The sequence below is a fragment of the Erythrolamprus reginae genome, chromosome 5 (genome assembly GCF_031021105.1).
Source record: "Erythrolamprus reginae isolate rEryReg1 chromosome 5, rEryReg1.hap1, whole genome shotgun sequence".
Classification (NCBI taxonomy): domain Eukaryota; kingdom Metazoa; phylum Chordata; class Lepidosauria; order Squamata; family Dipsadidae; genus Erythrolamprus; species Erythrolamprus reginae.
This window is the reverse complement of record NC_091954.1, coordinates 54,287,299-54,314,730: the sequence shown is the minus strand read 5'-3', so window position 1 is coordinate 54,314,730 and position 27,432 is coordinate 54,287,299. Positions and strand designations below refer to the sequence as shown.

General features: G+C 40.9%; 1 protein-coding gene across 6 annotated transcripts in view; it reads right to left on the bottom strand.

The window, feature by feature from the left end:
- The window catches only part of SHTN1 (shootin 1), a 115,921-nt gene extending 94,279 nt beyond the window's left edge, over window positions 1–21,642 (bottom strand). Inside the window, exons 1-2 of one of the 6 annotated variants that reach the window (XM_070752635.1) lie at window positions 21,448–21,642; window positions 4,993–5,045 (exon numbers count right to left, since the gene is read on the bottom strand). In XM_070752635.1, the coding sequence (XP_070608736.1) occupies window positions 4,993–5,045; window positions 21,448–21,508 (114 nt within the window). In that variant the 5' untranslated portion in view covers window positions 21,509–21,642. The other 5 variants (XM_070752632.1, XM_070752634.1, XM_070752633.1 and 2 more) reach the window with 5 other exon arrangements.
- Window positions 21,643–27,432: the final 5,790 nt, after the last annotated feature.

Genomic DNA, 27,432 nt, shown 5'->3' with positions numbered 1-27,432 from the left:
TAACTCCAAATGATGGCTTTAGCCTGACATACTTTTAATTGATTTCTCAGTAGTATGGACAGTTTCAACAGAAAATAGGAGGAAAACCACCTAACCCTAATTAGGAAGGTATTCCAGATGAGATTCCCATAGCTTTTTCTTCAAAACAAAAGTTTGAACTTTCAGTGACAGAAAAAAGCCCATAGTGCTTGTTTTGAACTGGTCACATTTGCCATTTAAAATCATTCAAAGCTAAATTGAATAACATAAAAAAAACCTTGTAGGGGAAAAATGCAGTAATTTGAATGCATACATAACTAGAAAGCATGAAATGTTTTTGCAGAACTCTTACAAAGGGAACTGACAAATCTATTAGGAAATGAAACATTAAGAAAACTTAAAATGCAAAAATGCATAAAATAAACACAATAGAAAAGCTATCTATTATGTAAAAAATGTAAGTGGTACATTGTAATCTTTATGGAGAAGTACAAGCAGAAAACCTTGACGGAGGGGATAGTTCTGCCCTCATTAAAAAAGCAATGGTTCATATTAGGAGCGGAATAAGTTGGAATTGCTGTCTGCTCTTTGTAAGGCAGTGAAGTTAGGGTAGTTCAGACAAGCTGCTCCCCCTTTCCTTCTCCATTCCCTCAGAACTGCAGTACAGTGATCTCTCGGTTAGCGCGGGGGTTACGTTCCAAGACCTCCCGCGCTAACCGATTTCCGCGTTATACTGGATGCGGAAGTAAAAACCACCATCTGCGCATGTGCGCCATTTTTTCATGGCCGCACATGCGCAGATGGTGGAGTTTGCGTGTGGGCGGCGGGGAAGACCAAGGGAAGGTTCCTTCAGCCGCCCAACAGCTGATCTGCTCCGCAGCGCGGAAGCAGCGAGGAGCCGAAGATGGGGTAAAGGCAAAGGGGAAACCCCATCTTCGGCTCCTCGCTGCTGCCGCGCTGCGGAGCGGATCAGGTGTTGGGCGGCTGAAGGAACCTTCCCTTGGTCTTCCTGCCGCCCAGGCAAAGGGGAAACTCCAAGATCGCTTGCCGCTTGCCGCTTTGCAGCTTGGAGCCTTGCTTCGCCTCCTTTGCTGCAATAGGCAAGCGGCAAGCGATCTTGAGAAAGAGAGAGAAAGGAGGGTGACTTGCCAGTCCACGCCCCCCTGGATGAACAGCCTCGCATGGCCCCAGCGCCGGGCTCCGCTGTTGCCTCCGCCCCCATTCGGCTCTGCAGCTGAGAGGCCTTCCCGGCAGAGCCCTCCCCAACAGCTCCCGCTGCCAGCGCAAAAAAGAAAAGAAAAAGAAATCCCCAAAAGAGGCAGGCACAAAGCGGGGGCACAAGGGGAGCTGCCCGGCAGAGGTTGCTTTTTTTCTTCTCGTGGGCAAGTGGAGGGGGGGAGAGAGAAGGGAGGAAGAGAGTGTGAGAGAGGAAGAAAGAGAGAGAGAAATGATAGAAAAAAGGGGAGAAAAAAGAGAAATGAGAAAATGATTGAAGCATAGTGACAGGAAAGAAAGAGAAAGAGACAGAGAAGTGACTCTTGGTGATGACGTATGACGTCATCGGGTGGGAAAAACCGTGGTATAGCAAAAAAACCGTGGAGTATTTTTTAATTAATATTTTTTGAAAAACCGCGTTGCAGCGTTTCGCACTAATCGAGACCGTGCTAATCGAGGGATCACTGAAATAGGGACAATTCAAGCTGGTGCTCCAGTTGCCTAGCTAATTGAGCCACACCCTGGTGTTTTGAAGGACATGCTGACCCTGGAGCAGCTTCACCCCACCCAGGCTTTTCAGGTTACAAAAGCAAACGCTAAGACAAAAGAAGAAAAGAAGGTGTGTGTAGCATACCTGGGTAGGTGTGTAGGAAAGGTAAACGCTTCCTATGGAGGAAGCAGCAGAAGTGATGTCTGAAGAATAACAATAGCAATAAATACTTAGACTTACATACCACTTTACAACTTTCTTTAAGAGGTTTACAGAGTCAGCAAAATGGGTCCTCATTTATTGACCTGGGAAGGATGTGAGTCTGAGTCAACCGTCAGCCAAGAAAGACTCGAACTGCTGGCAATTGGCAGGCAACAGAATTAGCCTGCAATACTGCATTTTAACCACTGTGCCCCCGTGGTAATACAGTAGTACCTCTAGATACGAGCTGCTCCACATGCGAGTATTCCAATTTCTGTTCGACACCCGAGCTCAAATTCGGGATACGAGCCGAGCTTCCACTAGGTGGCGCAAGAATCCTTGCTTCTGGTTATCTCGGCGGGGAAAAACAAAGTCTAAAGCCATTTGTTCCAGATATGAGTTGATCGACATACGAGCTCCGTTCTGGAACGAATTAAACTCGTATCTAGAAGTACTACTGTAGTAGCTATTACAAGCAAGCAAGGGGACGTTCGTTCATCTGCTGGGACACCAGCCGTGGTGAGAAAGCATTCCCACAGTCAGATGGAATCCAATGAGTTTGGAGCTTTGTCTGGAGCTTGGTAGCAACTAGAAAAGAGCAAGCAAACTGAAACAGCGCCTCATCCCAATTCAGGCAACAGTGTTTGAATAAGGGCAACAGCTGTAAACAGATAGTCCTCGACTTATAATACTTCATTCAGTCACCATTCAAAGTTACAACTACAATGAAAAAAATGACTCATGACCATTTTTCATAGCTACAACCTTTGTAGCATCCCCATGATCATAGTGATCAAAATTCAGATCTTTGGCAACCGGTTGAGCCCCAAAGTCAGGGATCCCCTTTTGCAACTTTTTGACAAACGAAGTCAATGCAGAAACCAAGTTAATTTAACAACCAATTATTAACTTATCAACTGCAGTAATTCACTTAATAACTGTGGTAAGAAAGGTTGTAAAATAGAGCAAATATTACACATTTAACAACATAAATTTGAGGCTCAACTGTGGTCGTAAGTCAAGAACTACCTGTATGTGTTACTTTAAACGCTATTTACGAGACCGCCTCCTCCCTCATACCTCGCTACAGCCAGTAAAGGCCCACAGAGTCGGCCTTCTCCAGGTCCCGTCCGCCAAACAATGTTGGTTGGCGGGACCTCGGGAAAGGCCTTATCTGAGGCGGCTCTGACCCTGTGGAATCAACTGCCCCAGAGATTCTCCTCCCTACCAGTCTTCCGGAAAGCCATTAAGACCTGGCTTTTCCAGCAGGCCTGGAATTAGGATTGATTGTGAGTATGTATGATTTTCTTTTTATGATATTGTAGCTTTTTATGGATTTTAGATTTTTATGTAGATTTTATTGATATATTTATTTCCTTTTTTACTTGTATTGTATTTATGACTGTTGTTAGCCGCTCAAAGTCCATTTGGAGTAAGCGGCACATAGATGGAATCAATCAATCAATCAATAAAGATTTTTGAGTCTTTTGTTTGACTGAGTATTACCAGACTTAAAGAACTAATGTTTAAGGACATGTTTATGAGGCAACATCAACTTGAAAGCCTAGAAGGGTGGAACTGACCCAGAGCAATAGGCGAATTGTTGGATAAGGTGTGTGTGTTGCAATCAAGTATTTTGTATAGATTTGTTATGCTGTGATGTGTTCAATACTTGAAGAGCAAAGAATATTGATACAAGCTCTTCCTTCAGAAGCCACCACAGGCCTATTCATTTGGGGCTATTTTTACCATCTCCAACTTCCCCTTTTAAGGAAAATTGCTGAGAAGGTATTTAGAGGGCTTTATATGAAATGGATTGTTAGACCAGTTGTGTTTTAGGACAGAGTATGTGACTGAAATGGCATTATTACAATTGGAGATGACATCTAAAGGGATAAAAATAGTGTATCCATCCTTGTTCTTCTTGATTTTTTTTAGTTCTCTTCAATACCATCAATAATAGTATCTTTCTAGACCAGCTCCAGAAGATTATGGAGTTGGGGGCACAATGTTATGCTGGTACTCCTACCTTTGAGGTCACTTCTAGTCAGCATTTATAGGAGGGGACAGGTCTGATCTACAGGTCCTCTTAGGTGGGATACCTTATATGATATCCAGATGTATCTCTATCCTTGACTGAGCAAGTGTTGCTGTGGAAGTTCTTCTCAGGGTCTGGAGGCTATGGGAGTCTGAATAGGTAAGGCTTGAGCCAGGCTAGACATAATTGTTTTGATTTATTCTCAATCTGGTGGTTTTCCTTCCTTAGTTCTGTTTGGGGTTTCCCTATCCAAGAAAACCTTTGTGCAGTTTGGGGGTCCCTCTTGACTTGCAGCTCCAGTTCAAAAAGCAGGTAGCAGTCAGGGTCGGGGAACCTTTGCATAGCTTTATTTTGTTGACCAATTTCACTTGTTGTTGAATTGGAAGGTACTATACAGTCTCACTTCATTTATATCCTGAGCAGGTCACTGCAATGCATTCAGACTAGGCTTCCCTTAAAGACTATTCAGAAGTTTTAACTGATCCAGAATGCAGCGGCACAGACAATTGTGGGTATGCCTCATTAAGCTTATATTAGCTCTTTGCTCTCCTAGCTGCACTGCTACTCCCAATTTGCTTCTATGTGTAATTCAAGGGGGTTGGTTATTATCTGTAAAGCCCTATGTGGTACATGGCATAATAGTTAAGGGATCATCTTATTCCAATTATTTTTACATATCCCATTGAATTGAGCAGGAAGGACACACACTGGTTCTCATAAATCTGGAATTGACATCCGGTTATACCTAGGAAGTGTGTCTTTTGTGTAGTTGCATCTCTGTGTTAATTTGCTAGCACATCTCTAATCTTGAACCTGCATTTTCTGACCATAACAGTACCTCCATAAAAATAATTATATGTTAAAAAAAATAAACGTATCAGGAATAAATGTTGATAGTCAGGATGGTATTGAAATATTGCAAATGATCCTTGCCTATGAATACCATTTGATGGCAGAAAGGATGTTATCAGCTTTAGATAAAAGACAAAATATTCAGCAAAAAGATTCATAAAAATCAGTTGATAATAAACATTATGAAATTATAAGTCATATCAAAATAAGTACCAACCTTTTCTTTTGTTTTTTTATTTTCTTTTCTTAAATCTTCATATTCACCAATAGCTATAAAGACAAAGAGGAATAATAGCAACACATTTAGAAAAAATATGTTTGTTTTTATAATTTAAGATTTTACTATAGTACTAGACCAGTGTATTCACCCAAGATTATTCACAATTTGTCAATAGAGTGGAAAAGAAAGATCCAAACAGCAACATAAAAATAAATGAAAAAGAATTTAAAAAGTAAATTATAAGTTTATTTTTTAAAGAGTCACTCATATTGGACATTATTGGTTGTTGTGTTCTCAGAGTTGCCGGGCAAAATCTGACCAATGTGTAGGTAACAATGGTTGTATGGTCTGCTAGAAAAAAAGAGATATACCAAATATCACCTCTGCTTGACAGTCCTTTTATGAGGGGTCTAATTACTGCTGACATAAGTCACTATTAAAATTACAGTTTAGTTGAAGTTGTCACACATGTTCTGCCCTGTAGGAGTCCTGTGGGCAGAAGTAGTCACAGTAAGAAATCTTTCACTATCTACCATCAAGATTGCTGAAGACAGTATATCAAACGTGGGGAGGGCAAATATGATATACTGTGTATAATTTGTTAAGGAATGACAATAACTGGTGTAGTAGTATAGGACAGCATCTAAGACTTATATTGCCTTTGTGCCATACTAATATTTTACTGGCATTTTATAATCTGAGAATTCTCTTCTTTGGTGCTTTTTCCCCCCCTGGCCTTGACCATATCCTTTTACAGTCTTACTGGAGAAACCATATGCAGCTAATTTCACTTTGATATACATCTTCCATATAAATTGAAAATCCACTATTGTTTATCAAAAGAATCGTATAACATACCATAAAACAACAAAGTAGTGAGTTTGTGAGATGCAATAAGATGCAATAAGTTGCGAGTCGTTCCAAGAAGGGCAGCATAGAAGTTTAAACAAACAAATAAACAAACAAACAAATAAATAAACAAATAAGAGAATATTATTTTTAAAAAAAATAATGTTTTGGTTTTTTTCCAAATAAAACATTTCAATAATTTAATACAAATTTATACTCGATATCCTGTATATGTTACATTTCTTATATCACCTCTTTATAGATACATACGGTATATTATGTTACATATTTCTATAATCCTTTTGATATATCCTTTCACATTTTATTCCTGTCTTTACTTTTGTTACTCATCCAATTGTACAAATTTTCCAAATTTCATAATACTCTGAATTGCTAGTTCCCTTAATCTCCATGGTCGTCCTATCAATTTCTGCGTATCTATAAATTTTTTCTATGATGTTATTTTCTGGTGGGGTCTCTTTGTTTTTCCAGAATTGTGCACAAGATATCCGTACTTATGTGGGTAATTAAATATTATATTGTGGAGGGGTATTTTTTCATTTTTATTCCTAAGAGCATGCATTCCAGAGTAAATTCTATAGCTGTTTCGGTTATCTCCAACAGCCATTTATGAATTTTTTCCCAGAATTCTTTTACTTTTGAACATGTCCAACATATGTGAAAGAAGGAGCCTATTTCTTTGTTGCACTTCCTACAGGTCAAATTCATATTTAGGTAAATTTTTGCTAATCCAAATACCATCTATAGAACATCTTATAGTAATTTTCTTTAAAAGCCACTGATTTTGTAATTTTACAATTAATGTTCCAGGTCTTCTCCCAGTCATCCATATGGATACTATGGCCTATGTTTTTGGCCCAAGCTATCATTGGTTCTTTAACCATTTCTTTTCTTTTATTTGTTTCTAACAGATATTTGTATATTTTGGATATTATTTTTTCATCTGGTCCTAACAAGATTTTGTCCAGTGGATGTGTATTTCTATTAGAATATTAGATGTAAGAATTATAGAACAAGATAAAACCAGAGTTACAACTAAGAAATTAAGTATTACCTTCTAAGTTTAAATGACAGCTGAACAACAGTAATAATATGATTGATATTAGTTGGACACATCTGCAAGAATATAACATAGTTAAACTGTTCAAAATATCAGCCCTTGAGATCAACTTTCATCAATCATTTGGCTCTAATCTCCATGTAAATGGAACAGTGGAGAATATTGTAAGTACTGTATAATGACCTTCACTTGACCAACATCCCATAGCCAAAAACCTTGTTTACAGGACACTTTCAAAATCTTCTTTTAAGATATGCTGAGAACATGGTCAGTGGGCAAAGAGATGTACACACCCATGTCAGTGAGACATTGGTAATATTTAACAGGTAGTGGGAAAGTTTTCTATATTTTTATAGTGACAGTACCAAAATGAAAATTTAGATGACTGTATTTCATGGCCAGCCATTTCAAAAAGCCAGTCTCAAATATTTCCTCTGTTCCAAAAGTTAAGTAGAGAATATACACTGCTCAAAAAAATAAAGGGAACAGTCAAATAACACATCCTAGATCTGAATGAATGGAATATTCTTATTGAATACTTTGTTCTGTATAAAGTTAAATGTGCTAACAACAAAATGAAATTGATTGTCAATCAGTGTTGCTTCCTAAGTGAACAGTCTTACTTCACAGAAGTTTGAATTACTTGGAGTTATATTCTGTTGTTTAAGTGTTCCTTTTAATATTTTTTTGAGCAGTATATTTGTAGCACAGGCAACAAAATTTGGAGCATTAATTCCAAACCATGTAATGGAGAAAACAGAGTCTGTAAAAGTGGGATTCTTACAGGCTTCCTAGAGAAAGAGAGAGAAAGAGAGAGAAAGAAAGAGAGACAGCAAGAGAGGGGGGAAGGAGGGAGAGAGAAAGACATAGAGGAAGTGAAGGAGGGAGAGAGAAAGAGAGCAAAAAAAGGAAGGAAGGAAGAGAGAATGAGGGAAGGAGAGAGAAATAGAGGAAAAGGGAAAAAGAGAGGGTTTGTTTGTCCAAACTTTTTTTTACCAACCCCCCCCCCCCCCCCCCCCACAATGTTCCCCAGGATTTTGAAAATGTGAATAATGTGCCACGGCTCAAAAAAGGTAGGGAAACACTGGGCTAAGCAATGCAACACTATTTTGAAAAGCAGGGTGATGATATATATGGAACAATTATTGTGGAAGGGGATAAATATAACAAGATAACAGACTGAGAAACTATTTGTCATAAAATGACTCAGCAAGTACAGTAAAGGAGAGAACATTGCACAGAAATAATGTTGTTAAAATAGAGGAGTTGCCTTTAGAAAATTGCTGCCAAATTCATAAATTGTTGAGCTGAAAACGGTGAATTAGCTCTGAAAGAGGAACCTACTTTCAGAATTGTGGGGGGGCTTTTGAATCATAGTCTTCCTCATTTCTTAGATAACTGTAACAAAAGCACAAAATATAAACCTTAAGAAATACTTGATTTGGAGAGAGGGGCGGGGTCTGATGGCTGTGAATTCCCATTGTCCAGGGATTCTGGTTCTTTTGGACCAGACCGGATCTCTCCTGCAGAGAAAGTGATGCTTGGGACGCTGGCAGGCGCCTGGCAGGGGCCGGCATGCCCCTCCAAGTGAACTGGCTTGTCTCGCACTGGCTGTGGTAAAGCCGGCCAGGCAATGAACCGACACAGCCACGGAGACAACGCGATGCCCGGATGGAATGGTTACATCTGGAAAGAGTTGGTGGAGTATCTGCAGAGAAGGAAAAAGATATCCAGCCGTTGGTGGTGAGTTGAGAGTGCCTGAAGGGGATTTTGGACTTTTGCTCTTTGATTAGTTTGTGGACGGAGCTAAAACTGCCGCAGATTGAAGTAAGCAGTTATCTGTACAAGAAGGCATTCAGCAGAAGCTTTAAAAAGTAGAGAATTGCCCATCATTGGATTATCACACTGAGTTTGATAGTGGAAGATATATAGAATTAGGGGAAATATATAGATTAGGGAAATATATAGATTAGGGAAGATTATTGCACTGCTTTTAGCAATGAAAGCAATTAGAATAGGGAAGTTTATTGCACTGATATGACAGTGACACATAGATTAGGGAAGATAATTGCCAATTGGGATTGGCAGTGGAAAATATCTAGATTAGGAAATAATATTAATACACTGGTCTTTCTAATGAAGATACCTTTTGCAAAAATAATGGAATAATATGATTCATATTGATTTTGATTCATTAAAGCAGAAATGATATATTGATATAATGAAAGAAATGAAAGAAATGAACTTAGTAGGAAATATATGTCAAAATTTCTAAAACCAACCTTTTCCTATGTATATTGACATTGTTATAATGAGATTAAGATATGATATGAATGGTGTTGATTCTCTCTTTTTTTCTTTTTCTTTTTTCTTTTCCTTCCTGGATTTTAAAGAGAAGTAAATTTGAATATTTCTTTTGTTAAGGGCAGCTACCATAAAATGAGGGCTTTTAAATAAAAGCAGGAATGAGTTTAGTAAGAATGCTGGAAATGAATTGAAGCACGAAGGCACAGCTATGAAAAACAGCAAATAGCCAAGAGAAATCTAGATAGCTATAGCACTTTAAATGCAAATGAAGGTGAAGAACAATCTAAAATCCGGATGTTAGTATTTGGAAAGGAGGTAGCACAGGATGAATGATATATACCTGAATAAATTGGATAAATAATTAGAAAAAGTTGATTAATTTGATTAAGAATTTGGCATTTGATATTATATTGTATTATATTTTAATTTGAGGTATGTAAATTGGAATCTCTGTAATGTGTGAAAAACAATAAAAAAATTATACCCAGAAAAAAAAAGAAATACTTGATTTGTATAATGGATTCTGAAACTTGTAAAGGATTGTGTACCTACTGTCAATGTTCAACTGCAAATCCCAAGTCCAACTAGAACAGGGGTTACAAACTTGATTTCATTGAGAGTAATTAAATTCTAATAACACTGCACTTTCCAATTTCCTTCCCCCCCCCCCCACAGCAAATTGGTTAATAGCTAGATCAACCAAAACAGCAGACTTGCTGCAAAGATCACTTTGGATTTTATATGAAAAAGCAACGTAAGTCATTAAGGCAGGAGTATCAAACTAAAGGCCTGTGGGCTGCATCTGGTCCATGGGTAATTAGGTCTGGCTATGGGGCCGCCTTGGAAAAAGCAAAAGTCAGGTCCTTGGTGCCTCTACCAGCAAAAATGGAGCTTGGGAGAGCCGCATGTGGTCCTCCTGATTCCATTTTCACTAGCAGATGGTTGCAGGAGGCAGGTCCAGCCAAAAAAGGAGCTGAGGAGCCCGTTTTCACTGGTAGAGCGCTCAGGCCATAGGCCATCCTGGCCACGTGTCACTCCTGACCACCCTAAGGTTGAACACAGCCCTAATACGGCCCTCAATGAAATTGAGTTTGACACCCCTATGTTAAGGTTATTATATTTTATCCTATATCCTAATGAATGAAATTAATGGTATCCCGGTAAATACACAAACTTCATTTAAGAAATGTTTGCTTCATAAGCAGTGTTCAGCTTCTCACTAGTGTTGGGCGAACCAAACTTGCATATTTCGGGTTTGTACCGAACTTTGCGGCGTTTGGCATGCTGAACCCGAACTTTTTAAAAAGTCCGTGTTCAGGTTCGGCGTTCGCTCAAACACTGCGGTGGGCGGGAAGGGGAGGGGGGAGGGCTGACTCAGTGAAGCTGGCTGAGGAACTCTGGGAGTTGAAGTCCACAAAGTCTAAAAGTGAGGTTGGCTGGCTGAGGAACTCTGGGAGTTGAAGTCCACAAAGTCTTAAAGTCTTAAAGTGACCAAGGTTGGCTGGCGAGGCCTGCGCCAATACAGAACTTGCCCCCCGCCCCTTTCCAAAGAGCGCCGGGGTGATCTAAAGCTGCAATGGGTGCAACAGGGGGGAGAGCTGCACCACCTCTGAGCCCAAAAGACGTGCCACAGTGCATGCAGCAGCTCCCCCGCCTTGGATGCCCTCCGCTTGGGCTTTGTTTTTGCAAACTCTCAGCGAGGCAACGCACTCCTCCATGACCCACATTTGTTTCAACTTTGAGTAAGCAGTCGCATCCCTGCCTTTCGAAGCCTGCCTCATAAAATGAAGAGGGAGGGAGGTTTCGAAAGCCTCTCTCCCTCTTCATTTATTCTCCTTCCTTTCTTATTTTTCCTCAGAACCGAACGGGTTGGGAGCTAGTCTCGGCTTCTTTGCTTCATGAGAAAGAGGAGCCGGGCATAGAAGGAAGGAGGAAGCAACAGCAGGAGGTAGCCCAGAGATCTCGACATCTGTCACCTTTCCTCCCTGGCTCCTCTTCCTCGCCGCCCGCTGTCATTTTCACCCAGCATCGGGTTGGATCTGAAGCAAAGAAGCCGAGCTGGCTCCCAACCCTTTCGGTTCTGAGGAAAAATAAGAAAGGAAGGAGAATAAATGAAGAGGGAGGGAGGCTTTTGAAGCCTCCCTCCCTCTTCATTTTACGAGGCAGGCTTCGAAAGGCAGGGATGCGACTGTCTACTCAAAGTTGAAAGAAATGTGGGTTACAGAGGAGTGCCTCGCCTCGCCAAGAGTTTGCAAAATCACGTTATACAAGTTGAGCTGCTTATTTCCCAGCAAGGCTCACTTAGGTCCGCTATGCCAAGAAGGGGACGTTGAAAGGATTTAAGAGGGACGGGAAACCTTCTTCCCCCTTTCCCTTCTTTTTCTTTTCTTTCTTCTTCCCTTGAATCCAGCGTGGACATAATCCACATCGGCTCCCACCCCCTTTGTGTGTGGGCTTTTATTTTTACGGAAAAAGTGCGGCTGCGGCATCCGAGCCTTTTCCATAAAAATAAAAGGAGACGGGGTCGCGGGCTGCCCTGGGCAATGGGCGCAACAGGGGTGGAAAGCCGCGCTGCCTCCGAGTCCAAAATTTTCCCGCCTCGGGAATGGCGCTGCAAGCAAAAGGAGGTGGGAAATCCCACAATGGGATTCCGGGGGCGGGGCTTTGACATCACAGAAACTCCTTCCTGGCCTGTGGCTTTATTTCTGGAAGACGGGAGGGTGGGGCAAACTTACCTGAACTCCACCGCCAAGTTCGTCCGAACCTGCCGAACCTGAACTTCATTGGGTTCGCCCAATACTACTTCTCACACTATTGACACTGGACTAATGCATTGAGGACCAATTTTGTTTTCCTCTGCTGAAAGCCTTGTAAGTATCATTCTAATAGATACCGTTCTAAATAACTTGACTCTTATATTAAGTTATTGCCAACTTCTTCCTTTTTCATTACAATTCCCAAGAATAGTCCCTTAAGGAAACAGCAATTCACTTTATTGATTCATTAGATCAATTACTAGTCTACTAAATGACCATAATTATGGGGTGGAGGGTGATGAAGGGAATGTCACAATGTTGAATTCAGCCTTCCTCTATCTGCTGCCTTACAAAGGTGCCAACAATTTCTAGCATGCAGAACAACACTTCTGGGATTCATCAGGATGGGGAAATGCTGTTTTACATTCATTTACCATTATAGAAAAAAAATAAAAATAAAAAAATAAAAATAAATATCTGTTTAGAGCAGGGCTTATTTAATTTTAATTTTAATAGATTTAAATCACTCCTCCTTATTATGTTTAATTATAAAAAATAATGAATTAATGAGTGAGTGAATCAATTAATCAATGTTTTATTGAAAGAGAGTATATTATTATTATCTGATATAATATTAATACTGGTACATGTTTAATATTATAATTAATATTGTAAGTCACCCAGAATTAACCTATGGTAAGATGAGCAGCCAATAAATAAATCAATAAAATTTTTCATAGATGGATTTTAGTTTAACTTTTTAGGATTTATAGACAAACGTGTTAAGAAGCAATTATTTTTGTGAATTTTCTTGATTGGGTAGGGAGAATCGTGATTTTAATTTTATTTAGTACCAAACTGTATCTTCTCTTTTTTGTAAAATTATGAAGAAATGAACCCATCCCAGTACAATTACTGTTGGACGGCTAAAGGTTATCTTTATTGTTTTGGTTAAGAGAAGAGTAGGGAATCTTTGAAACTCCAAATCTTGCCGAATCTGAATTTCAAGCAATGACAACCAATACCCTTGATAATGAAGAAAGCAAGTTCAGTAATGATAGAAGAATCATGACTGCTATAATAAAAATGGGTTTTAAATAGCAATATTACTTGTTTCTCCTATATAGTTTTTGTTCTCCAACAAACAAAATAAGTGTTCAAGTGATGCTTGCATGCACAAATCTCAATGTACGAGAAGTGCTAATCAACTCTTCTAATTTGTGGTGGTGACACTAGTGAAGACTCAGTTTCTGTAAGTATAAGATGATTGCAAACATGATAGTTCAGAACTCCAATGTATGTGTGCCTTGCTGCAGACAATCATCCTATGTTTTAAATGGTACGGTACTGTTATATTTACTGTGTATCTCACTCAACTCATCTACCACATGATCTGGGTGCTAACCTACTTGCTGATCCAATACCCAACCTATATCCCTTACCACTTCACTAAAACTTTGTTTCCCAGCTACAGTATTACCCTGCATTATGCCATCCTTACAACTCGGGCAACCAAAACCTCTGTCCCTCCACTGCATCCATTTTGGAGCACCTGTCTGAACACATACTGAATGCTCCACATCTAGTATAAAGCACTATGACTTTGGATCATACATACCCCTGATCCATACCGTTTTGCAAACTTCTATTACTCACCAGAGGTGGAGACAAAGCTAAGATTTCATCAATATTGTCATATGTGACAATCGTCCAGAAATAATGCACCAGTTTTTTTCTTCAACAATTATTTATTGAACACAATGAAACTTACACACAAGAATGAATGATGTTTCTTCTACACTCCCTATTTTTCCACGTAATCTCCATCCAGTTCTATGGCCTTCCTCCAGCGAGAGACAACGGCGTGTATGCCCTGTCAGTACCAGTCCTTGTTCTGGTCATGAAGCCATTTCTGCACTGTGAGAATCACCTCTTCGTCATGCTCAAAATATCTTCCGCGACTAACCATACTTCTGTTGACTGCAGATTCTCCATAAACTGTAAACAAACGTTTGTCAATGTTCCCAACAGTTTCTTTCTACGTAGTGAGAAATTCAATGATGACACATTGCTTGTAACGTACATCACTTTCAGACGCCATTTTGAAACACTGCTGTAGCTATGCTATTTATCTGAAGAAGCACAAAATTTACACACACACTCCTGACAATTCAAATAATGTATATCTAAAGTTTTGCGATCATACCATTGCTGTAGGCTGAGAAAAAAGATGTGGTGCATTGCTTTATGGGCAACCCTCATATTTGTGATAGTTAAGTCTAAATGCAAAATTCAGAAATAAAAGCAATATCTGTTAAGACAACTGGTTGGTACAGTTAACAGTTTTCTTCTTTATTTCTGCCATCCTGTTTGTTAAAAGTCAGAAAAAGATGTACAAGATTTCTGGCTTTTCAGATCTGTTCTTTTTTTCTCACTTCATTCTTAAGAGTGACTGAGACTAAAACAACAACAAATATTTTCTTACTAGAAGGTGACACTTTTTCTGTTAGAAGTTAAAAAATCATTTCAGTGTTCTATGGTAATAGGAACTTCATACAATTTTATTGGAGAAAAATGCTTTTAGATACTGCTAAACAGCTGCTCCTTCAACAGTCAGCAGAGGACACTTGGAATACAAATTGCAGAATTGTTCATTTTTTCCTTTACTTTGTTGTTTCCCTCTCTTCTCTCTTACATTTATGTAGGCTCTTTCTTCCTGTGTATCTTCTCCTTTTTTCATTGACCTACCATATTTTTTGGAGTATAAGACAAACCGGAGTATAAAATGCACCTTAATTTTGGGGGAGGAAAATAATCTGCTAGCATCCTTAGGCTGTTCAGCTTCAGCACATTATTATATCCCCTGACTATGGCTGAAAAAGCCTCTTTCAGAGGGAGTAGGAATGAAAACAAGCCTACAAAGACTTAGGGCAGGAAAAATGCTTTGGAAGAGTAGGAAGCCGGGAAGCTGGGAAGACCTACTTAGGGCTGGGAGAAAAAAGCTTCAGAAAAGCTACATTCAAAGTATAAGATGCACCCAAATTTTCAGCCTCTCTTAGGGAGCAAAAAGGTGCATCTTATATGCCTAAAAATATGGTAATTCGTTTTTGCAATTTGGTGTGTGTGTGTGTTAGGATTTGATTGTATGTATTGTGCTCATATCATGTCAACAGAATAGGACTGATCAGGTATGTTATCTCTTACCTCCATACACTGCTGTTAACAGGCATGCATATACAAAATGACAGAAGTAACAATTGCTAGTTATGATAATAGATTTGAGGTATATTCAGTTTGTACACTGCTTTAAGAAAATATTAAATTCAATTTTCATTTAAAATCCAATTTCAATAAAATATTTTCATTTAGAAATCCTCCCCCAGCTTTTGTATCTTTTAAGAGTCAGCCAAGATGGGAACTAAAGTGATCCTTCTAACCTGAACTGAAATAACATTACATTATCATAGAGATGGTAATAAGTCTTTCCAATTCAAATCAGTGGGTTCTATCCATAAATCAGTGATGGCGAACCTATGGCACGAGTGCCACAGGTGATACGCGGAACTATATCTGCTGGCACGCGAGCCATTGGCCTAGCTGAGCTCCAATGTGCATGTGTGTCCTGGCCAGCTGATTTTTGGCTCTCACAGAGGCTCTGGGAGGGCATTTTTAGCTTCCAAAGAGCCTCTTGGGGGATGGGGAGGGAAGCCTTTGGAGCCTGGGGAGGGCAAAACACGAGTTTACTGGGCCCATCAGAAGTTGGGAAACAGGCTCTTTCCGGCCTCCAGAGGGCCTCTGGGGGAGGGGGGGAAGCTGTTTTCGCCCTTCCCAGGCATTGAATTATGGGTGTGGTCACTCACGCATGTACGATAGTGTGTATTCACGCTCTTCCGGCCCCTGAGGGGAAAAAGGTTTGCCATCATTGTCATAAATCATGTACCAGTTACATGATTTGGACCTTTCCTATCCAGCCATTAGGTAGGATGAGAACAGGGCTTGCTAATGGTATACCCAATGCATTCTTCTGAAACCCAACGTTCATACATCAAGCAGACTTTCACGAAAGATATCTAGTATTAACAGTCCTTTATTATTTCAGCATTGGTGGAACCCATTTTTTTACTACTGGTTCCGTGGACATGGCTTGGTGGGCATGGTGTGGCTTGATGGGCGTGGCTTGCCGGGCATGGCAGAGGAAGGATACTGCAAAATCCTCAGTCCCTCCCCACTCCTGGGGAAAGCATATTGCAAAATCTCCATTCTCTCCCCACTCTGGGGGCAGCCACAGGAGATATTTGCTGCTTCTCTGAACTACTCAAAATTTCAGCTACCGGTTCTACAGAACTTGCTCGATTTCACCCCTGGCTAACAACTGAGCTTGTGTCAAAGTAACAGACACATGAAGATACCATACACAGACAATGTGTGCCAGTCCTGCTACTCTGAAAACTACTTTTATTAATTTTGATTATAATTACAGAACAATGCAAGTCTGACTTGCTTTATCCGCCCCCCCCCCCCCCGCCCCAATAGTCAGGTGAATTTGGAAGGGATCTGCCTTAGTGTTTTACACATGTCTTTTTGTTGTGTACTTAAGTCATGTTTTCCCTTTGTTTCTTTGATGAACGATAGGCTATCTCTATCAATGTTAACATTCAACATTGCTCGTACAAATGTATGTCAGTCACAATATTGTCCACAACTATAGAAGTTGTGGCTTTTGTATAATGATGTCATGACACATTTTGTCCCTTATTCAAAAAGAATAGCAACATGTTAAAATAATGTTCATTTTAAAAATGTATACCGGTAGCAGGGAGCAAGCTGGCCCTAGAACCACTGACCATCCTATGCATGTATGAGTATTCTACTAGTTTTTCTCATCATTCCTATCACCCATTTCCTCCCATGTTGACTGTATGACTGTAACTTGTTGCGTATATCCTAAGATTTTTATTAATATTGCTTCTTCATTGCTTATTTGACCCCTATGACAATCATTAAGTGTTGTACCACATGATTCTTGACAAATGTATATTTTATGTACGTTGAGAGCATATGCACCAAGACAAATTCCTTGTGTGTCCAATCACACTTGGCCAATAAAAATTCTATTCTATTCTATTCTATTCTAAATAGATACATGTTGAGATATGTCTGAAGAAGCCAGTATGAGAGACTACCATACTTTCCTTCTAAAAAAGTTCCATAAATGAAGTGTTGCCACTGATAAGATGCTTTTCCTAGCTATTTCTCCAACTTGCTTCTCCAAAGTAAATTCACAGATGGAACCACAAGCAAATGAGCTTTATTGTTTAATATCTATAACTTAAAGTGGGCCTGATATTTTACAAGTAGCAATTCAAGATAACTCTTAATGGATATGTTGGATTGAGTGCAATAGCCTTTTTTCTTTTTAAACTTGCACTATTTTATGTATATTATATTTTAATGGCTTCTCTTATTTTTAATCCTTATTAAATTAAAAATATACTGCTCAAAAAAATAAAGGGAACACTCAAATAACACATCCTAGATCTGAATGAATGAAATATTTTCACTGTATATTTCATTTGCACAACTATTCCATTTGCACAACAGCATGTGAAATTGATTGTCAATCAGTGTTGTTTCCTAAGTGGACAGTTTGATTTCACAGTTTAATTTACTTGGACTTATATTGTGTTGTTTAAGTGTTCCCTTTATTTTTTTTGAGCAGTGTATAACAGTCTCAGAAATCAGAAATGTCCTTCCATTCCTGATTGCGCCATACATTTTCCCACCTTTGAGCCACACATATTCAGGCTAAATGCTCACTAAGGGTAAAGCTGGATCAGTATAGATAATCCTTGATTTACAGCAGTTCATACAGTGACCGTTCGATGTGGCAACAGCATGGAAAAAGTGACTTATGACTTTTCACATTTACAACTGCTGCAGCAGTTGTCACATGATCAAAATTCAGACAATTGGCAACTGACTCATATTCATGACCGTTGCAATGTCCCAGGGTCATGTGATCACTTTTTGTCACTTTCTGAACAAGCAAAGTTAATGGGAAGCCAGATTCACTTAACAACTGTAACACTAGCTACAGTGATTCACTTAAAAACTATGTCAAGAAACTACAGTAAAATGGGGCAAAATTCATTTAACAAACATCTGACTTAACAACCGAAATGTTGGGTTCAATTGTGGTCACAGAAGTTGAAGTCTAACTATATTTTTAAGGAGCTTCTTTAAGAAGATATTATTATTATTATTATTATTATTATTATTATTATTATTATTATTATTTATTAGATTTGTATGCCACCCCTCTCCGTAGACTTGGGGCGGCTCACAACAATAATGAAACAATGTACAACAAATCCAAAATTTAAAAGTAGCTAAAAACTCCTTATTTAAAAAACAAAACATACACACAAACATACCATGCATAAACTATATAGGCACGGGGGAGATGTCTCAATTCCCCCATGCCAGACGGCACAGGTGGGTTTTAAGGATTTTACGAAAGGCAAGGAAGGTGGGGGCAATCCTAATCTCCGGGGGGAGCTGGTTCCAGAGGGTCGGGGCCACCACAGAGAAGGCTCTTCCCCTGGGTCCCGCCAGACGACATTGTTTAGTCGACGGGACCCGGAGAAGGCCAACTCTGTGGAACCTAACTGGTCGCTGGGATTCGTGTGGCAGAAGGCGGTCCCAGAGATATTCTGGTCCGATGCAGGAAGGGCTTTATAGGTGATAACCAACACGTTGAATGACTAGAGTTTTTCTTCCACTTAAGTTTTTTATTCTACTTAATTCATTTCTTTATCACAATAAAAAACCTCGCATTTGGAAATCTTTCAAAGCACAACTTCTTGTATTAGATTATGCTTAGGTTATTAATTAAATATTATTTGATTGCAGTTCTTGATGTAAAACTTCACCCAAGGGCAAAATCTGCATAGAAATCCCAAAGATCCCAGAAATTTCACAAAAAAAGTTTGGTGAAGATATAGCATCTCAAGTGATTCAGAATGCTAAATGGCGGCTGGAATGGGAAGCTAGCAGGCTGCAAAGCAAAGCACCTGATTAAACAATGTCTCTATTCCTGATCAAATCAAAAATTCTTAAAAAGAAAATGATGGGTATCTACAGTCCAGTGTTTTCATTGTTTGTTGATAGGTTATGTTTTATACTTGACCACACCATTGTAGCAATTATTTTGAGAGACACTGTTCTGCAAATTTCAAGTTAAGCACTCCTGACATAGTTCGTAGCTTAGAAGAACAATTAGTTTGGCTGCAAAAGATCACAGTTGATGACATTGGAGATTAATCTTTTCACAACTTTTTGCAAATAGGGAAGAACTGTCTTAACTCTCTTCTCTTCTCCTGTACTTATGTCTTTCTGCCTGCCCCCGAGTTTTGAAAAAGCACCCTTCTTTCAGCGCTAACAAAACAGAAAAGTTTCATATCTAATCTTCTCAGCACTAAAAAGAGAGCCCACTGCACTATTGTGAAATAAATTGTCCCTTCCAACTGCAGACGTACATGGGATCAGCTGAGAATCTGGATGTCGGAAGGCTTCATGAATAAGAGACAGTGTAAAACCTCAGATAAAAATTTGTATGTGGTTTGTGTTTCATCTGGGGAAACCTGGACTGACAGGAACAGAGGCGAGACTTTAAATTCATGTCAGTGGCTGGTCTAGGTTTAAGATTTTAGGCCAAAAACTGTTCCCGTCATTGGTTAATTGATCTATATTGGTTTGAATGGATTTTGTTAAAGTGCCATAAGACAAAACATAGCATCAAGTCAGAGTAGGTTAACTGTAACTCACAGAGTTATTACTGCCTTGAAGAAGTCTAAAATGAACTTTTAACTCCCACAGGACAGCAAGAAATCAGAAAAAAAATGCTGAAATTATACTGGTGAATTTAGTTCATTAAAACTACTTTTCCCCCCCTAAGGAGAACATAGCTTCTCTCCATTCCTTGCCATTGCTATCTCCAACAACAACCTGAGGTAGAAGATGAGATCAGCTGGTCTGCAGTCACACCATTTTGTCACTGAGTGAGCACTGCACACACCTGACCTCCCTTAAGCATTTGCCTGGTCTCTAAACTCACAAGTTTAGGATACTGTATTTTCAGAGTTGTAGCCCAAAGCATCAAAGCCTAGATTATTATTATTATTATTATTATTATTATTATTATTATTATTATTTGTTGTTGTTGTTGTTGTTGTTGTTGTTTATTAGACTTGTATGCCGCCCCTCTCCGAAGACTCGGGGCGGCTCACAGAACAAATTAAAAAGTGCTAAACACTAAATCATGAGTTAAATTTAATTTCCTATCAGGGAATATATCCTGTACTGCTAAAAAAAATAAAGGGACCACTCAAATAACACATCCTAGATCTGAATGAATGAAATATTCTCATTGAATAGTTTGTTCTGTACAAAGTTGAATGTGCACAACAGCATGTGAAATCAATCAATCAATCAATCAATCAATCAATCAGTGTTGCTTCCTAAGCGGATAGTTTGATTTCACAGAAGTTTGATTTACTTGGAGTTATATTGTGTTGTTTAAGTGTTCCCTTTATTTTTATTTTGAGCAGTGTATTATCCATTGAAGTGCTAAATGTTGAAGCAAACTCTTAAAAACACATTCAATTCTATTTTCGTTTTAAAGTAATTATTTATTTATTTATTATTAATTGGATTTTAAGGCCGCCTCTCTCCGAGGACTGGACATTATTGCCTGGACATTATTTGTTCAGTTGTGAAGGGTTTTCCAACTCTTGTAAATGAAAGAGGGGGAGATAATTAAGTGAGAAGATGTTTCTAGATGCTTATAGGGTTTCATCCCAAATCCATCCAATGGATAGAATCTATTATTACTGCCAGGCCAGCCGGCACACTCACACACAAAAATACTGATAAGTTAAATCTTGATTAAGGAAGTAAATTAAGGATTGGTTAAATCGAAACGAAAAAGGGTGGACTGCAACATTTTCCTGCAGTGCGGACCCGCGGGTATAGACAGAGAGAGCGCAAAGGAGACAAAAGAAAAGGAAATCGAGAGAGGAATAAGACATCTGGATCCAGCAGATCTCTACGTAGGATCAGGCCGGTCACAGCTGTCTCCCCAAAGTCTGCTGCTTCCGAGGTGACGACACCGCACCCTGAAAGGCCGGTCACCAAAGAGAGTCACAGCTGTTTGGCTTTTGACATTCGTTTCAGGACAGCTACAGGCCGTTCCGCGACGAAGGGAACCGTTTGCCTACAGAAACCGCCTTGGCGTTCGTTTTTCCTCCCCGCTTTTCCGAGCCTCCCCGAAAAGGAAGGCAGGGCGCGAAGAGCAGAAGCGAAAGCGCGCCGCCGCTTGCAAGCGTGGCCCGCCCGGGCGCTGCGGGCCGGGACTGTTTGTTTTTTAAAAAACTATGCCCGGCGGCTTTAGAGCGTTACCTTGTTCTTTCAGGCTGCTGAGTAGCTCCAGCTGCTTCTCTTCTTCCCCGGCGCCGCTCATTGCGCCTCTCCAGCCCGCGGCAGGCCGGGCCACCCGGAAACGCCACTTTCCCTCCGCTCCGATGGCGGCTAAGTCAGCGCCGCTCGCACCTGGATGCAGGCGGAGAGGGCGAGGTTTGAGGCGGGCGCTGGGAGAGATTCCCCTTAGGAGCCTCTCTGCCAGGCTACTGCACATGCCCGGCCTTCTCTTGGAGCATGTGCGAAATCCGGATTTCTTGCGCCTGAGGCGACGGAGTTTCCCCCCTCCGCTCCTGGGCAGGCCTTTCTGGCCCTGGCGCAGAGAAGCGGGGAAGGAGGCAGCAGGTGGAGAATTTATTTTATTTCATTTTGTCAAGTACGTATTGGTAATACACATAGATATAACGCTGTTTTTTTATATATGAGATGGGTACTAATAAGAGGGAGACATTAGGACAGGGACGGTGGGCACACTGGTACACTTATGTATGCCCCATATTGACCTCTTAGGAATCGGGGGAGGTCAACAGTAGATAGTCTAAGGCAGGGGTAGGCAAAGTTGGCTCTTCTATGACTTGTGGACTTCAACTCCCAGAATTCCTGCACCAATCATGCTAGCTCAGGAATTCTGGGAGTTGAAGTCCACATGTCATAGAAGAGCCATCTTTGCCTACCCCTGGTCTAAGGCAGTGAAGAGCTGCAAAAACTTTTTATTATCACACTACGGGTGTGGCTTATTTTGTGGGTGTGGCTTGCCAGCCATGTGACCAGGTGGGCGTGGCTTGATGATCATGTGATGGGGTGGCTTAAAGCAAGGATCGACAAACCCAGGCGCCTGGTCGCCAGTGGCGCCTAGAAAATGTTGTCTGGCGCCTAGAACAGTGTTTTTCAACCGGTGGAGACATGGCCAGGTGTGCCGCGAGGTGGCTCCTGCAAGTGGGAGCTCCAGGGCTGAGGCTTCAGCCCTGGAGCTCCCACTTGCAGAAGCCGCCCCCCCCCCGGCTATTGCCCGTCGCCGCCACCGCCGCTACCCGCGCACCCCAAAATACCCCCCTGCGTGCCCTTTTCCATGGGCGCGCAGTCCCCATTCCCCTGCCTGCCCGGGGTGGGGGGGTGGGGGCGGGGAGGCGCCGGCAGTAGAAGGCACTGCCCCCGCCCGCCCAATCCGCTCCCTCTCCTCCTCTTCCGCTGAAAGAAACGCGCGGAAGCTGCCTGCTTGAGCCTGGCGTTGCTCCACCCCGCTTCTTCCTGCTTGTCATCCTCCGTTGCCAGGAAAGCCGGGTTTGTTTTCCGTGAAAGCAGCGCGCCTTTTAACACGCTGCTTTCCTGCACCAGCGACGTTTGGCTGCCGGGGGGGGGGGCGGGGAGGAGAAAATCCTCCCCCCCCCCCAGGAGCAGCAAAAGCCTAAGCGGCGGGGTGCGCCGTTTGCTTTTCGCCTCAGTCGCAGAGGCTTTTGCTGCTTGTGGAGGGGGGGTTGGCGGTGCCGATGCCAAATGCTTTCCCTCTGCGGTGGGGGGTGCAGGGCAGGCGCAGTCAGCCCCAGGAGACAAAGATGGAATGAGAGAAAGGAAAGAGAGAGAAAGGGAGGGAGAGAAGGAAAGAGTGAGAGATAGAAAGGATAGAGAGAAAGAGGGAATGAGAGAAAGGAAAGAGATAGAAAGGATAGAGAGAAAGAGGGAATGAGAGAAAGGAAAGAGAGAGAGAAAGGGAGAGAAGGAAAGAGTGAGAGATAGAAAGGATAGAGAGAAAGAGGGAATGAGAGAAAAGAAAGAGATAGAAAGGATAGAGAGAAAGAGGGAATGAGAGAAAGGAAAGAGAGAGAGAAAGGGAGGGAGAGAAGGAAAGAGTGAGAGATAGAAAGGATAGAGAGAAAGAGGGAATGAGAGAAAAGAAAGAGATAGAAAAGATAGAGAGAAAGAGGGAATGAGAGAAAGGAAAGAGAGAGAGAAAGGGAGGGAGAGAAGGAAAGAGTGAGAGATAGAAAGGATAGAGAGAAAGAGGGAATGAGAGAAAGGAAAGAGATAGAAAGGATAGAGAGAAAGAGGGAATGAGAGAAAAGAAAGAGATAGAAAGGATAGAGAGAAAGAGGGAATGAGAGAAAGGAAAGAGAGAAAGGGAGGGAGAGAAGGAAAGAGTGAGAGATAGAAAGGATAGAGAGAAAGAGGGAATGAGAGAAAGGAAAGAGAGAGAGAGAAAATAAGAGAGAGAGCAACAGAGAGAGAAAGAACAAGAGAGAGAAAGCATGAGAGAGAAAGAACGAGAGAGAGAGAGAAAAAATAAGAGAACAAGAGAGAAAAAAAGATAGCAAGAGAGAGAGAAAGCAAGACAGATAGGGAGAGGAAAGGAGAGTGAGATAAATGAGAACAAAAAGGGGAGAAAAAAGGAGAAATGAGAAAATGATTGAGGCAGAGAATGAGAGGAGAGTGAAACAAAAGAGAGAGAGAGGTGATTCTTGAAGCATATGGTAAAAAGCATCCAAATAATAAGAAAAACCCCCCCAGCCCACACCTGTTTTTGAAAAGAATAAAAGAGAAAAAAACCCCAGCCCTCAACTGGTTTTGGAAATGGTTGGAGTGTGTATACATACACACACATAAGGGGGGGAGAGAGAGAGGGATGGAAAAAGAGAAGTGAGAGGGAGAAGGAATGAGGGAAAAAGGGAGGAAGAGAGAGAAATGAGAAACATGAGAGAGAAAAGGGGGAAAGACAGAAGTACCCAGAAATGAGACAGTGGTATAAATTTCAGGAGGGATGATTGATGATTGACTGTATTTATAAGGGGATGTTACATGGGATTGTATGTATGTATGTATGTATGTATGTATGTATGTATGTATTTATTAATTTATTTATTAGATTTGTGTCATTTTGGTTGGTGGTGTGCCCCAGGATTTTGTAAATGTAAAAAATGTGCCGCGGCTCAAAAAAGGTTGAAAATCACTGGCCTAGAAAATGTTGCCTGCTGTACTGTATGTATACAGTATATTTTTCCCGCCTTGTGTTTACGCCCAGAAATGGTACATCTTGGCTTCCGTAGCTCCGCCCATCAACCTCGGAGCGAGCTGCTTTCCCAGCGTCCCCTGCGCTTGCGTGCGTCTCTCCCTCCCCCCCTTGCCTCCATTCCGCCTCCTACTCGAACCCCTTCACTCCCCCCCACCGCACACAGACGCTCCGATCTTGGCCGCTCACCCGCCTTCGGAGAGAAGCGGAAGCCCCTCCCCTCCCGGCGTGAGGTTTTGTTCATTCCTCCTCCGGCCGCGTGCGCGGTGACTTCCGACCAGTAACCCCTCCTCCCCCCTCCCCCCCCTCACCCGCGTCCCCGGCCCGGTCTCCCTTTCCTTCTTCTCTGTTTCGGTTTCTGACTAACGGTCTCCCCTCGGATCCCGACGGGAGTACAGCAGAGCCGGCTCGGCGGAGCCAGGCCTGCGCCGGGGGGGAGGGGGTGAAAGCGATGTCAGGTGGAGACTCGGCAAAAAACCAAGTTTGCTTAAAAAAAATTCTGGCTCCTAAATTTTTTGGCTGGCTCCTAGATTCTGAACAACTTTGTCGACCCCTGGCTTAAAGGTCATGTGCCTGGCTTACTCAAGGGTTTGGTGAAGGTTAGAGTGCATGGCCTCGCCTCACCTCAAATCTCAATCTATTTACTATTATGAACATCCAAAACATACTATTTAATTATATGTATATATGTCGTATGTGTACATGCATATTACACACAGACACACACAAATATACATTACCTACTATATAAAGTGTATGTGTATGTACACACACACACGCATGCACGCACACAGGCACAGCTCTTCTAAAATTGTACACATTCCATCTCATTTATTGGAAAAACATACCCAGAGCCCAGAAGGGAAAACAAGAAAAAATTTTTAAAAATTTCTACCGGTTCTGCGTACCTGACCAAATTTTTTCTACCAGTTCTGCATACCTGACCGTACTCGTAGGAGCCCATCCCTGGTCTAAGGGTAAGGTTTGGGACTTTGGTGACAAAACTGCAGGTAGTGACTTCCAGGCTTTAACTACTCAGTTGCTGAAGTCATATTTTCTACAGTCAAGTTTGGAGCGGTTTACTTTGAGTTTGTATCAGTTGTTTGCTTGTGTATTGTTGTGGTTGAAACGGATTATTATAGAGCTTTAGGTTCAGCAGCGTTGTATTACATTTTTCTGAGAAAATACGGCAGGGCATAAGGTCTTTTGCTTCTTTTTTCCAGGTGTACCCAGTCGCAGGTTCCAGTTAGTCCTCAACTTAGGACCACGATCGAGTCCAAAATTTGCATTGTTAAGTGAGATATTTGTTCAGGGAGTTTTGCGACTCTCTGTTTTCTTGTCACAGTTGTTAAGTGAATCACTGCAGTTGATAAACTTAGTCATCCGATTGTTAAGTGAATCTGGCTTCCACGTTGACTTTGCTTGTGAGAAGGTCACAAAAGGGGATCACGTGACCCTGGGATGCAGCCACAATCCTATTTATTTAGCTGTTTTAGTATTGGATTGTCGCATGTTGTTTTTACCACTGTTGTTAGCCGCCCCGAGTCTACGGAGAGGGGCGGCATACAAATCCAATAAATAAATAAATAAATTATGCTGAGCATCTGAATTTTAATCATATGATTATGTGGATGCTGCAAAAGTCATAACAGTTGAAAATGGGCCTCTGTCACATTTTTCAGTGCTGTTGTGATTTTGAATGGTGACTAAATGAACTGTTGTAAGTTGAGAACTACCAGTAGAACAACGTGCTTTCTGAACTAAAAAACTCTGATTGGATCAATTTTTTTATTCAGGGACATTTAAATAATGGCTGGACAAATTACCTGGAAGATAATTTTTTGGAAATATCATCAATTTTACAACAAGGGCAAATGAAGGTGTTTTTTTTCACATTAAAGTCAAAATATTTGCAAAGTCATTGAAACCAGGAGAATTTATTTCTAAAAGATTAGGCTTGGGACCCTAATGTCCAGCCATCACTTAAATGTCCCTGAATAGAAAAGTTGGCCCAATCGCAGTTTTTGAGTTCAGAAAGCACTTTCTTCTACAGGTAGTTCTCAACTTTCAACAGTTCATTTAGTGACCATTCAAAGTCACAATGGCACTGAAAAAAATGTGAGTTAGGCCCATTTTCAATTGTTATGATTTTTGCAGCATCCACATCATCATGTGATCAAAATTCAGATGCTCAGCATAAATAGGACTGTGAGAGTACAGCTCTGAATATACAGCTTATAAATACCAACATCCCAACAAATGATTAACCAGTCTTGTGGATGTACCTTTACAGTGTATATTCAGAAATACATCGACAAGAGTGGTTGGTCATTTGTTGGAATTTTGGTAACTAGAAGAGACCATACTATTGATTAATAAACCTAGAGGTATGCTCCAGCAGAGTGGATGTGCTGTGGGTCTCTTCAATTAGCTAGTGTTATCTTTTGGGACTGGGGAAGACATAGAACATACAGAAGAGTCTAAAAATAAATATGAAAAGCTAGATAGTTTATATTAAAGCAAAGTATATACAAAAATGAGTCTTAAAGATTCTAAAAAGAGGGATAGGAGTACTAGGTGGGTGTATGAGACCGTAAAGGTTTGTTAGTACAGTATATGGAAAATTATATCAGATTACAGAGCATTCTACTGTGGCAAACTAGAGACTCATTAAGTCTAGTTTATGGCCCAGGACATCATACTATGAATTGTAAGCATCAATGCACAGAACCTGAAAGCAGGAGTGAAGTGCAGGTTTGTCTTGTTAACCCTGTAATGGTGAAGTGAAGCTAGTATAAATGCCTCTGTAATGCAGGCACCAGAGAAAAACATGCTCTGCTGTTTATAAAGGCATTGTCTTTCTAGGTAAGGAAACTTCCTGTATTAGTCTTCAACAACAGCCAAAGGGAGGCCAGGACATCAGGGCACACATAAGAAATTTGCCTAATTGCTCTTTTAAAAGTTAG